This window comes from Hemiscyllium ocellatum, unplaced genomic scaffold, assembly GCF_020745735.1.
Source record: "Hemiscyllium ocellatum isolate sHemOce1 unplaced genomic scaffold, sHemOce1.pat.X.cur. R, whole genome shotgun sequence".
In the NCBI taxonomy this organism is placed as follows: Eukaryota; Metazoa; Chordata; class Chondrichthyes; order Orectolobiformes; family Hemiscylliidae; genus Hemiscyllium; species Hemiscyllium ocellatum.
In genome coordinates, this window is record NW_026867602.1 from 830123 (window position 1) to 841089 (window position 10967).

General features: G+C 63.6%; 1 protein-coding gene across 1 annotated transcript; it reads right to left on the reverse strand.

Annotated features, from left to right (window-relative positions):
* Positions 1-2663: 2663 nt before the first annotated feature.
* On the reverse strand, positions 2664-10099 carry tsr2 (TSR2 ribosome maturation factor). Its single transcript, XM_060822472.1, has 5 exons — positions 9984-10099; positions 7618-7708; positions 5845-5936; positions 4601-4795; positions 2664-4312 (listed from the first exon to the last, which is right to left on the reverse strand). Exons 1-5 carry the CDS (start codon positions 10092-10094, stop codon positions 4193-4195), a joined length of 609 nt encoding a protein of 202 aa, XP_060678455.1. The 5' UTR covers positions 10095-10099; the 3' UTR covers positions 2664-4192.
* Positions 10100-10967: the final 868 nt, after the last annotated feature.

A 10967-nucleotide genomic window follows, 5' to 3' on the forward strand; every position in this document is an offset into this window, starting at 1 on the left:
GCTCTTCCAGCGCCACTCTAACCTCCAGTACCTGCACAATAGACTCTTAACTGAAGGGGCAAGATCTTTTCCCCCCTGGGGTGGGGGAGCCCAGAACTAGAGGGGGCGTAGGTTTAGGGTGGGGGGGGGGGGGAAAGGGACCTGAGGGGTAACGTTTTTCCCGCCCTCAGAGGGTGGTGCGTGTGTGGACCGAGCTGCCAGAGGGGGGCTGGTACAATGACAACATTTAAAAGGATGGGGGGGGACATGGAGAGGAAGGGTTTAGAGGGAGATGGGCCAAGGGCTGGGGAACGGGGGGATTGGATGAATCGAGGATCTCTGGGTCAGCACAGACAGGTTGGACTGAAAGGCCTGTTCCTGTGCTCTCGGTGACGTCATACACCAATGGAAACAGGCTCTTCGGCCCAACCTCCCCAAGAATTCTAACCCCACCGGCCTGCAGTCGGCACACAACCCTCGACTCCCTCACCCCCTCGGCTCTGTGCCCAGGCGCGTCACCTTGGCTGGCACACCCACCACCCGTTCTGTGGCTGATGGGGGGTACCGTGGGGTGGGGGGGATTGCCTTCACAATGCCCCCGGGTTGAGTCCGTGAAAGCGCGCGGACAAAGGGGCTTTCGGAGCTCGGAACGGTGTGCCTTTAGAAACCAGATTGGGGCGAGGGTTGGGAGTGGAGCGATAAATGAATCTTCGTCCCTCCGTGACGGTCAAACCTGCCCCTCAGCACTGGGTCACAAACACCTCCCAGGAACCGTAGGCCAGACTGTCCTCAGGGAAGGTCACCAGACGTGAACTAACGCAGTGGCAGCAGACACAGCAGGGACGGTTCCACGGCTCTGGGGTAGGGGCCCATGGGAGATCGTACAATGAGGGGACGAAGGTTAGGCCGATCTTAGAGTAGGGTAAGAGGTTGGCACCACATCGAGGGGCGAAGGGCCTGAACTGTCCTGTGTTCACGGTCTCCCTTTCTCTCGCTGAGTTCCTCCAGCGCCTACAATTCGGTTTTTATTTTATTGAGACACCGAGGCTGCTTTTGGTTCCCGTTTTTAATGTGCGTCTTTATTGTTGGAAAACACAAAGGGAAACATATCCCAGAGGTGGCGCCATCTTCATCGCTCACCACACACTTCAATCACAAGGTCAGCTCATCAGGGAGCAACACACACACACACACACACAGCAGCCAGGGGGGGACGGGGACGGCGACAGCGAATGCAGAACGGTAGGGGGAAACCAGGAGGGAGAAAACACAGGGAGGGAGCAAGGCAGAGAGAGAGAGAGACAGACACAGGGGGGCGAGAGAGAGAGAGAGAGACGGGGGGGGAGGGAAGGGCGAGAGAGAGAGAGACACAGGGGGGCGAGAGAGAGAGAGAGAGAGAGAGAGAGACACACACAGGGGGGCGAGACAGAGAGAGAGAGAGAGAGAGAGAGACACACAGGGGGGCGAGACAGAGAGAGAGAGACGGGGGGGCGAGAGAGAGAGAGACACGGGGGGCGAGACAGAGAGAGAGAGAGAGAGAGAGAGACACACAGGGGGGCGAGACAGAGAGAGAGAGAGAGAGAGAGAGAGAGACACAGGGGGGCGAGACAGAGAGAGAGAGAGAGAGAGAGAGAGACACACAGGGGGGCGAGACAGAGAGAGAGAGAGAGAGAGAGAGAGACACACAGGGGGGCGAGACAGAGAGAGAGAGAGAGAGAGACACAGGGGGGCGAGACAGAGAGAGAGAGAGAGAGAGAGACACACAGGGGGGCGAGACAGAGAGAGAGAGAGAGAGAGAGAGACACAGGGGGGCGAGAGAGAGACGGGGGGAGGGAAGGGCGAGAGAGAGAGACGGGGGGGGCGAGAGAGAGAGAGAGAGACACGGGGGGCGAGACAGAGAGAGAGAGAGAGAGAGAGAGAGACACACAGGGGGGCGAGACAGAGAGAGAGAGACACGGGGCGAGAGAGAGAGACGGGGGGGGGCGAGAGAGAGAGAGAGAGAGAGAGAGAGAGACACACAGGGGGGCGAGACAGAGAGAGAGAGACACGGGGCGAGAGAGAGAGACGGGGGGGGGCGAGAGAGAGAGAGAGAGACACACAGGGGGGCGAGACAGAGAGAGAGAGAGAGAGAGAGAGACACACACAGGGGGGCGAGACAGAGAGAGAGAGAGAGAGAGAGACACAGGGGGGCGAGACAGAGAGAGAGAGAGAGAGAGAGAGACACACAGGGGGGCGAGACAGAGAGAGAGAGACAGAGAGACACAGGGGGGCGAGAGAGAGAGAGAGACGGGGGGAGGGAAGGGCGAGAGAGAGAGACGGGGGGGGCGAGAGAGAGAGAGAGAGAGAGACACGGGGGGCGAGACAGAGAGAGAGAGAGAGAGAGAGACACACACAGGGGGGCGAGACAGAGAGAGAGAGAGAGAGAGAGAGACACACACAGGGGGGCGAGACAGAGAGAGAGAGAGAGAGAGAGACACACACAGGGGGGCGAGACAGAGAGAGAGAGAGACAGAGAGACACAGGGGGGCGAGAGAGAGAGAGAGAGACGGGGGGAGGGAAGGGCGAGAGAGAGAGACGGGGGGGCGAGAGAGAGAGAGAGACAGAGAGAGAGAGAGACACGGGGTGAGAGAGAGACGGGGGGGCGAGAGAGAGAGAGAGACGGGGGGGGGCGAGAGAGAGAGAGAGCCGGGGGGGCGAGAGAGAGGGAGATGGGGGGGGCGAGAGAGAGGGAGATGGGGGGAGAGAGGGAGGGGGAGACAGGGGGAAGAGAGAGACAGACAGAGAAAACAGGGGCAGACAGAGAGAGAGAGACAGAGCGAGAGAGACAGACGGTAGAGGGGGGGGGCGGGTGGTGTTACGTTGGCTTGACCTGGCCAGGCTGCCCGTCATGGAGACCCGGGACATCATGGAGGGAGGGTTTGACCCTGGGGTCAGCCAGGACTGACGGACACAGGCCGCCCTGACACAGTCTCCATTATCTTCCTGCTGTCAATGTTTGTGGGTGATTCCGTTAGTGTAGAGAGAGAGAGAGAGAGAGAGACAGAGACAGAGACAGAGACAGAGACAGAGACAGAGAGACAGAGAGAGAGAGAGAGAGAGAGAGAGAGAGACAGAGAGAGAGACAGAGAGAGAGACAGAGAGAGAGACAAAGAGACAGAGACAGAGAGACAGAGACAAATGGAACCCCCCCCCATCCAGGCTCCTCGATGAGAACAGGGTGGGAGTGCACCCAGACCAGACGGCTCTCTCCTGAGCTGCACCCTGCCGATGGGCTGAACAGCCTCCTCCGCTGATACCAGTGCTCCCTTCCCAAAGCGGAGGCCACTCTCCTGTCACAGATCAACGCTGGTGTGTCTTTGTGGGCTGCTGATACCCAGGCGATGGACCGAACCGCCACAGATCTCTCGAGCTGAATCCAGGGGGTGAGTGGGACGCACTGGCACCAGGGCTGGTGGTGGGCGCTGAGTGGGAACTACCTCCCCGATGACACCAACTCGCACCGGGGCTCTGAATGAAACCAGGCCCCCATGACTACAGCAGGGCCTTTCGGATTTACACCGTTCCCCCACACTCCCACGGCGTAGCACCAGGGTGGGGCCCAACTGCATTCAGTCCATCTTCACCCCCTCCAGAGCGTGGGGTAAGGGGCTCGCTCTATCGTGCTGTGGGTCAGGATAGCGGAGCTCTGAGTGTGCGGGGGTCCCAGCCACGCAGGGAGGGAGGGAGTGTCCCTCGAAATGTCAGGACCTAGGAGGCATGGGGCTCGCTCTATCGCGCTGCAGCAGCTGTGGGTCAGGACAGCGGAGCTCTGACTGTGCGGGGGTCCCAGACACGCAGGGAGGGAGTGAGTGAGTGAGTATCCCTTGAAACGTCAGGACCTAGGAGGCACGGGACAGGGCATGGAGCTCGCTCTATCGCGCTGTGGGTCAGGACGGCGGAGCTCTGAGTGTGCGGGGGTCCCAGCCACGCAGGGGTCCTGCAGTGGGTAGAGTGAGCGAGCGGGTGTCTGTTGAAATGGGGACGGGACAGGGAGCAGGGTCGAGAGAAGCTGAACGATCACCTCCGCAGGAGGCTGCACGGGACGGAGACTTCCTCCTCTCGGATTCCCAGGCACTGCCGGCTTCTTCCTGGTTATCCAGCGGCTGGGGAGGTGGGGTTCCGTGCCGGCAATGGCTGGGAATCGGGGATAAAAGGGGCTGGCCGCCTCCTCCCGCTACCTCCTTTTCCGGCGTACCACTGTCCAGCCGTCAGCCTGCTCCTCCCGGTGGGCTGCTGCCGGTGTGCCGGGGAGGGTGGGATCGCTCGCCGTCTCCCGGCTCTCGCACTCCATGGCCTGGTGTCCCAAGGAGAGAAACAGACAGAGAGAATGACACTGTGGGCACGTCACCGAGGGATGGTACAGTCATCAGGGGTGGGATTGGAGGGGGGGGGGGAGGAGGGGGAGACAGAGACCTGGATAGGATCGGGGAGCAGACCCTCCCCAGGCCAGCGGGATCTGTCCCACCCTGGCTCCAAGTTGGCGAATCCCCTTCCCCTCAGGTCATGTCCCCAGGGTCAACATCGCTCAGCCAGGAAGGGAAAGGTCACAGGTTAAACCAGTTAGGAGATTACCCGCATGTACCTCAGCGCAGCCATCGCCCTCCTCCTCCTCCTCCTCCTCTTCGTCGTCCTCCTCGTCCTGGCCAGGGCTCCCATCACAGACTGCATTCACCCTGACACGGTCCTTCCTCTGGGTCAGCTGCAGGATGTGACCCCTGACCTCCGCTTCCTGACCCCTGCAGCACAGGGTGGACAGGGTGTGGAGCTGCTGCGCTACCTGCACACAGGCAGAGAGAGGCACTCAGAGAGAGGGGCACCGTGGGAGAGAGAGGCACTGCGAGTGAGAGAGAGAGAGAGGCGCACTGGGGACGGGGGGGGGGGGGGGGGGGGGGGAGAGAGAGAGAGAGAGAGGCGCGCACGGGGGGGGGGGGCGGGGAGGGAAGGAGAGGGGGCACTGGGGGGACAGAAAGAGAAAGGCACTGGGGGAGAGAGAGAGAAGAGACACTGGGGGAGAAGGGGGAAAGAGAGAGGGGGGGCACTGAGTGTGTGTGAGAGAGAGAGAGAGGGAGGGGGGGAAGGGGAAGGGGGAAGGGGAAGGGGGGGAAGGGGAAGGGGGGGAAGGGGAAGGGGGGGAAGGGGAAGGGGGGGAAGGGGAAGGGGGGGAAGGGGAAGGGGGGGAAGGGGAAGGGGGGGAGGGGAAGGGGGGGAGGGGAAGGGGGGGAGGGGAAGGGGGGGAGGGGAAGGGGGGGAGGGGAAGGGGGGACGGGTGAGGGGTGAGTGGGGAGGGGAGGGAGGTCAGTCATGGGGCATAACAAGGTTGCGGGGCAGGTTTAAGAGACATCTCAACAGGTCATTGAGGAAGGTGAGGCTTGGGGACCAGCAGGGACCCCCTGTGGGGGCATTTGGACCGGGACATCGATGGGGAGGGGAAATACTGACCGGATTTCAAAAGGTCATCTGCAAGGTGATAAAACACCCCACCTGACCGTGTTAATAACCTGTACATCAGTGTCAGAGTTTGGGCAGTTTCCAAGGAATTCTACTCCTGACAGGAATTAACATCATGGGAAGAGTGTAACTCTCACAGTAACTAGGGTGGAGGGGGCTGGGGTAGGGAGGGGGTGTAGGGGCTGGGGGGGGGGGGGGACGGGGGACAGGCAGGGGACGGGGGGCAGGCAGGGGACGGGGACAGAGACAGGGAGGGGACGGAGACAGGGAGGGGAGCAGTATGGGAGGTGGGGGGTTCGGTATCCAGGCTGGGTGTTGGGCCGGTCCCCCACACCCACAGGTCTGAGATGGGAATGACTGAGTGGTGAGGTCCCTTACCTCAGACAAACTCCCGTCTTCGACAGCAGTATCAAACTCATTGTAGAGCAGGTCGGCCAGGAGATCTTCCACCTCCTCGGGTTCTAGATTTACTGCAGGGCAGGCCAGAGAGCATCAAACATTAGTCCCCAGCACTGAGCTACTGAGGGGCAGAGAATATTCCAAATCACTCATCACCACCTCCCCCCAAGGGTATCTGACAGGGTCAGAAATACTCAACCAGCGAGTGAGACCCATATTCCAGTCAGAGAGACTTTAAAATGTTCACTGCACAAGGGACAGGCAATGACTGTCCCCCCATCAGACAGAATCGAACCATCGCCTTGGTGTTCAATGGTGTTACCATCGCTGAATCCCCCCACTATCAACATCCTGGGGGTTACCGTTGAGCAGAAACTGAACCGGACCCAGCCCCATTTCAATCCCGCGGCTACAGGAGCAGGTCAGAGGCTGGGAATCCTGCAGCGAGTAACCCCTCTCCTGACTCTCCCACCATCGGGTCAGAGGCTGGGAATCCTGCAGTGAGTAACTCCCCTCCTGACTCTCCCCCAAAGCCCTGTCCCACCATCGGGGTCAGAGGCTGGGAATCCTGCAGTGAGTAACTCCCCTCCTGACTCTCCCCCCAAAGCCCTGTCCCACCATCGGGTCAGAGGCTGGGAATCCTGTAGCGAGTAACTCCCCTCCTGACTCTCCCCCAAAGCCCTGTCCCACCATCGGGTCAGAGGCTGGGAATCCTGCAGTGAGTAACTCCCCTCCTGACTCTCCCCCCCCCAAAGCCCTGTCCCACCATCAGGGTCAGAGGCTGGGAATCCTGCAGTGAGTAACTCCCCTCCTGACTCTCCCCCCAAAGCCCTGTCCCACCATCGACAAGGCACGAGGCAGGAGGGTGAGGGGATACTCCCCACTTGCCCTGGACGGGGGCAGCTCCAACAACACTCGAGAAGCTCAACACAGTCCAGGGACAAAGTAGACGCCCGGCCCAGCCCCTCTGAGTGACGTTCTAACTCCCACCTTCAATGCTGACATGGCGCACCAGTGATGCCCAGCAGCAGCTGGGCTCAGTAGGAATGATCTGCTGAACTCCGACTCCCTGTACGGCCAGCAGTGACCACGTGTACCATGGACAGGCCGGAGGGGCCTGGTATCCCAGACTGGACAGTCTATTCCAAGGCCACTCTGATGGGACTGTAAGCCGTGCTCCCAGTGCACCAGCGTGGCTCTCTGTGTTAATGACAGGCAGTGGCCCCCATCTCGCTGAAGGGTGGACAGGAGTGGCCCCCACCTCGCTGAAGGGGGGGACAGGCAGTGGCCCCCACCTCGCTGAAGGGGGGGACAGGCAGTGGCCCCCACCTCGCTGAAGGGGGGACAGGCAGTGGCCCCCACCTCGCTGAAGGGGGGACAGGCAGTGGCCCCCACCTCGCTGAAGGGGGGACAGGCAGTGGCCCCCACCTCGCTGAAGGGGGGACAGGCAGTGGCCCCCAGCTCTCTGAAGGGGGGACAGGCAGTGGCCCCCACCTCGCTGAAGGGGGGACAGGCAGTGGCCCCCACCTCGCTGAAGGGGGGACAGGCAGTGGCCCCCACCTCGCTGAAGGGGGGGACAGGCAGTGACCCCCACCTCTCTGAAGGGGGGACAGGCAGTGGCCCCCACCTCGCTGAAGGGGGGACAGGCAGTGGCCCCCACCTCGCTGAAGGGTGGACAAGACGCCGGTATTGGTGCAGGACTGACTCCACGAGTGAAAATGTGGGAGGGGGGTGGGGGACCCTGGCACTCACCGTTGTCATGGAAATACTCAGCCACAGCAGTGACCATCCAGGCTGCCTTCTGCTGGCTGTCAGCACCACCGAATCCATTCTCAACGGCAACCTGCCGGGCATTCACCGGGCACCGGGTCAGACCACGGGCAGCTCAGCACTGACCCTCCCACAGCACTGACCCTCCCACAGCGCCCACTCCCTCAGCACCGACCCTCCCACAGCGCCCACTCCCTCAGCACTGACCCTCCCTCAGCACTGACCCTCCCACAGCCCCCGCTCCCTCAGCACTGACCCTCCCACAGCACCCGCTCCCTCAGCACTGACCCTCGCACAGCACCCACTCCCTCAGCACCCACCCTCCCTCAGCACTGACCCTCCCACAGCACCCGCTCCCTCAGCTCTGACCATCCCACAGCCCCCGCTCCCTCAGCGCTGACCCTCCCACAGCCCCCGCTCCCTCAGCGCCCGCTCCCTCAGCACTGACCCTCCCACAGCCCCCGCTCCCTCAGCACTGACCCTCCCACAGCACCCGCTCCCTCAGCACTGACCCTCGCACAGCACCCACTCCCTCAGCACCCACCCTCCCTCAGCACTGACCCTCCCACAGCACCCACCCTCCCTCAGCACTGACCCTCGCACAGCACCCACTCCCTCAGCACCCACCCTCCCTCAGCACCCGCTCCCTCAGCACTGACCCTCCCACAGCACCCGCTCCCTCAGCACTGACCCTCCCACAGCCCCCGCTCCCTCAGCACTGACCCTCCCACAGCCCCCGCTCCCTCAGCACTGACCCTCCCACAGCCCCCACTCCCTCAGCACTGACCCTCCCTCAGCACTGACCCTCCCTCAGCACTGACCCTCCCACAGCCCCCGCTCCCTCAGCACTGACCCTCCCTCAGCACTGACCCTCCCACAGCGTCCGCTCCCTCAGCACTGACCCTCCCACAGCCCCCACTCCCTCAGCACTGACCCTCCCACAGCCCCCGCTCCCTCAGCACTGACCCTCCCACAGCGCCCACTCCCTCAGCGCTGACCCTCCCTCAGCACTGACCCTCCCTCAGCCCCCGCTCCCTCAGCACTGACCCTCCCACAGCCCCCACTCCCTCAGCACTGACCCTCCCACAGCCCCCACTCCCTCAGCACTGACCCTCCCTCAGCGCTGACCCTCCCTCAGCACTGACCCTCCCACAGCCCCCGCTCCCTCAGCGCTGACCCTCCCACCGCGCCCGCTCCCTCAGCACTGACCCTCCCACAGCCCCCGCTCCCTCAGCACTGACCCTCCCACAGCACCCACTCCCACAGCACTGACCCTCCCTCAGCACTGACCCTCCCTCAGCACTGACCCTCCCACAGCCCTCGCTCCCACAGCACTGACCCTCCCTCAGCACTGACCCTCCCACAGCACCCGCTCCCTCAGCACGGACCCTCCCACAGCACGGACCCTCCCACAGCACCCACTCCCTCAACACTGACCCTCCCACAGCACCCACCCTCCCTCAGCACCCACCCTCACACAGCCCTTACTCCCTCAGCACTGACCCTCCCACAGCACCCGCTCCCTCAGCACTGACCCTCCCACAGCCTCCGCTCCCTCAGCACTGACCCTCGCACAGCACCCACTCCCTCAGCACTGACCCTCCCACAGCGCCCGCTCCCTCAGCACTGACCCTCGCACAGCACCCACTCCCTCAGCACCCACCCTCCCTCAGCACCCACCCTCCCTCAGCACTGACCCTCCCACAGCGCCCGCTCCCTCAGCACTGACCCTCCCACAGCACCCACTCCCTCAGCACTGACCCTCCCTCAGCACTGACCCTCCCACAGCCCCCGCTCCCTCAGCACTGACCCTCCCTCAGCACTGACCCTCCCACAGCCCCCGCTCCCTCAGCACTGACCCTCCCACAGCACCCACTCCCTCAGCACTGACCCTCCCTCAGCACCCACTCCCTCAGCACTGACCCTCCCTCAGCACTGACCCTCCCTCAGCACCCACTCCCTCAGCACTGACCCTCCCTCAGCACTGACCCTCCCTCAGCACCCACTCCCTCAGCACTGACCCTCCCTCAGCACTGACCCTCCCTCAGCACTGACCCTCGCACAGCACCCACTCCCTCAGCACCCACCCTCCCTCACCACTGACCCTCCCACAGCCCCCGCTCCCTCACCACTGACCCTCCCACAGCCCCCACTCCCTCAGCGCTGACCCTCCCTCAGCGCTGACCCTCCCACATTGGGCTAGTAAGGGACAGAATGTGCTCCATTCAACTTCCGGTAGTGAGTGACGTCATTTCCGCCACCCTCACGTTAGGTCACCCCTTTGGGTCATGCCCCCTCCCTCACTGTCCCCACCCCCTCCCCGGGCGTCAGCGCGCCCCCGTGATCACCTGCAGGGCCGGCCAGGCCCCGAGCGCGCTCCGGACCCCCTCCGTGAACAGCGTGCGCGCCTCCCACCCCTGCACCGCCGCCATGACACCCCGAGACCCGGGCCGGAGCATGCGCGGTAACGGCCACCCCGCACGGTATCGCCCCCCAGAGCCCGGGAGGAGGAACAGCAGCCTCCACCCTCACTCACTCACTCCCCCCAGAGCCCGGGAGGTGGAACAGCAGCCTCCTCCCTCACTCACTCCCCCCAGAGCCCGGGAGGAGGAACAGCAGCCTCCTCCCTCACTCACTCCCCCCAGAGTCTGGGAGGAGGAACAGCAGCCTCCTCCCTCACTCACTCCCCCCAGAGCCCGGGAGGAGGAACAGCAGCCTCCTCCCACACTCACTCCCCCCAGAGCCCGGGAGGAGGAACAGCAGCCTCCTCCCTCACTCGCTCCCCCCAGAGCCCGGGAGGAGGAACAGCAGCCTCCTCCCTCACTCACTCCCCCCAGAGCCCGGGAGGAGGAGCAGCAGCCTCCTCCCTCACTCACTCCCCCCAGAGCCCGGGAGGAGGAACAGCAGCCTCCTCCCTCACACTCCCCCCAGAGTCTGGGAGGAGGAGCAGCAGCCTCCTCCCTCACTCCCCCAAGAGCCCGGGAGGAGGAACAGCACCGTCCTCCCTCACTCTCCCCCCAGAGCCCGGGAGGTGGAACAGCAGCCTCCTCCCTTTCTCCCCCCATAGCCCGGGAGGAGGAACAGCAGCCTCCTCCCTTTCTCCCCCCATAGCCCGGGAGGAGGAACAGCAGCCTCCTCCCTTTCTCCCCCCATAGCCCGGGAGGAGGAGCAGCACCGTCCTCCCTCACTCACTCCCCCCAGAGCCCGGGAGGAGGATCAGCAGCCTCCTCCCTCACTCACTCACTCCCCCCAGAGCCCGGGAGGAGGAACAGCAGCCTCCTCCCTCCCTCACTCCCCCCAGAGCCCGGGAGGAGGAACAGCAGCCTCCTCCC

What these genes read in the sequence shown, in the direction of transcription:
- tsr2 (XM_060822472.1), bottom strand. Translation starts at nt 10,094, where the DNA reads ATGCTCCGGCCCGGGTCTCGGGGTGTCATGGCGGCGGTGCAGGGGTGG. An exon ending in TGAGTATTTCCATGACAACG is followed by an intron (nt 5,937 to 7,617) that starts GTGAGTGCCAGG and finishes CCTGCCCTGCAG; the next exon opens with TAAATCTAGAACCCGAGGAG. An exon ending in AAGACGGGAGTTTGTCTGAG is followed by an intron (nt 4,796 to 5,844) that starts GTAAGGGACCTC and finishes GCCTGTGTGCAG; the next exon opens with GTAGCGCAGCAGCTCCACAC.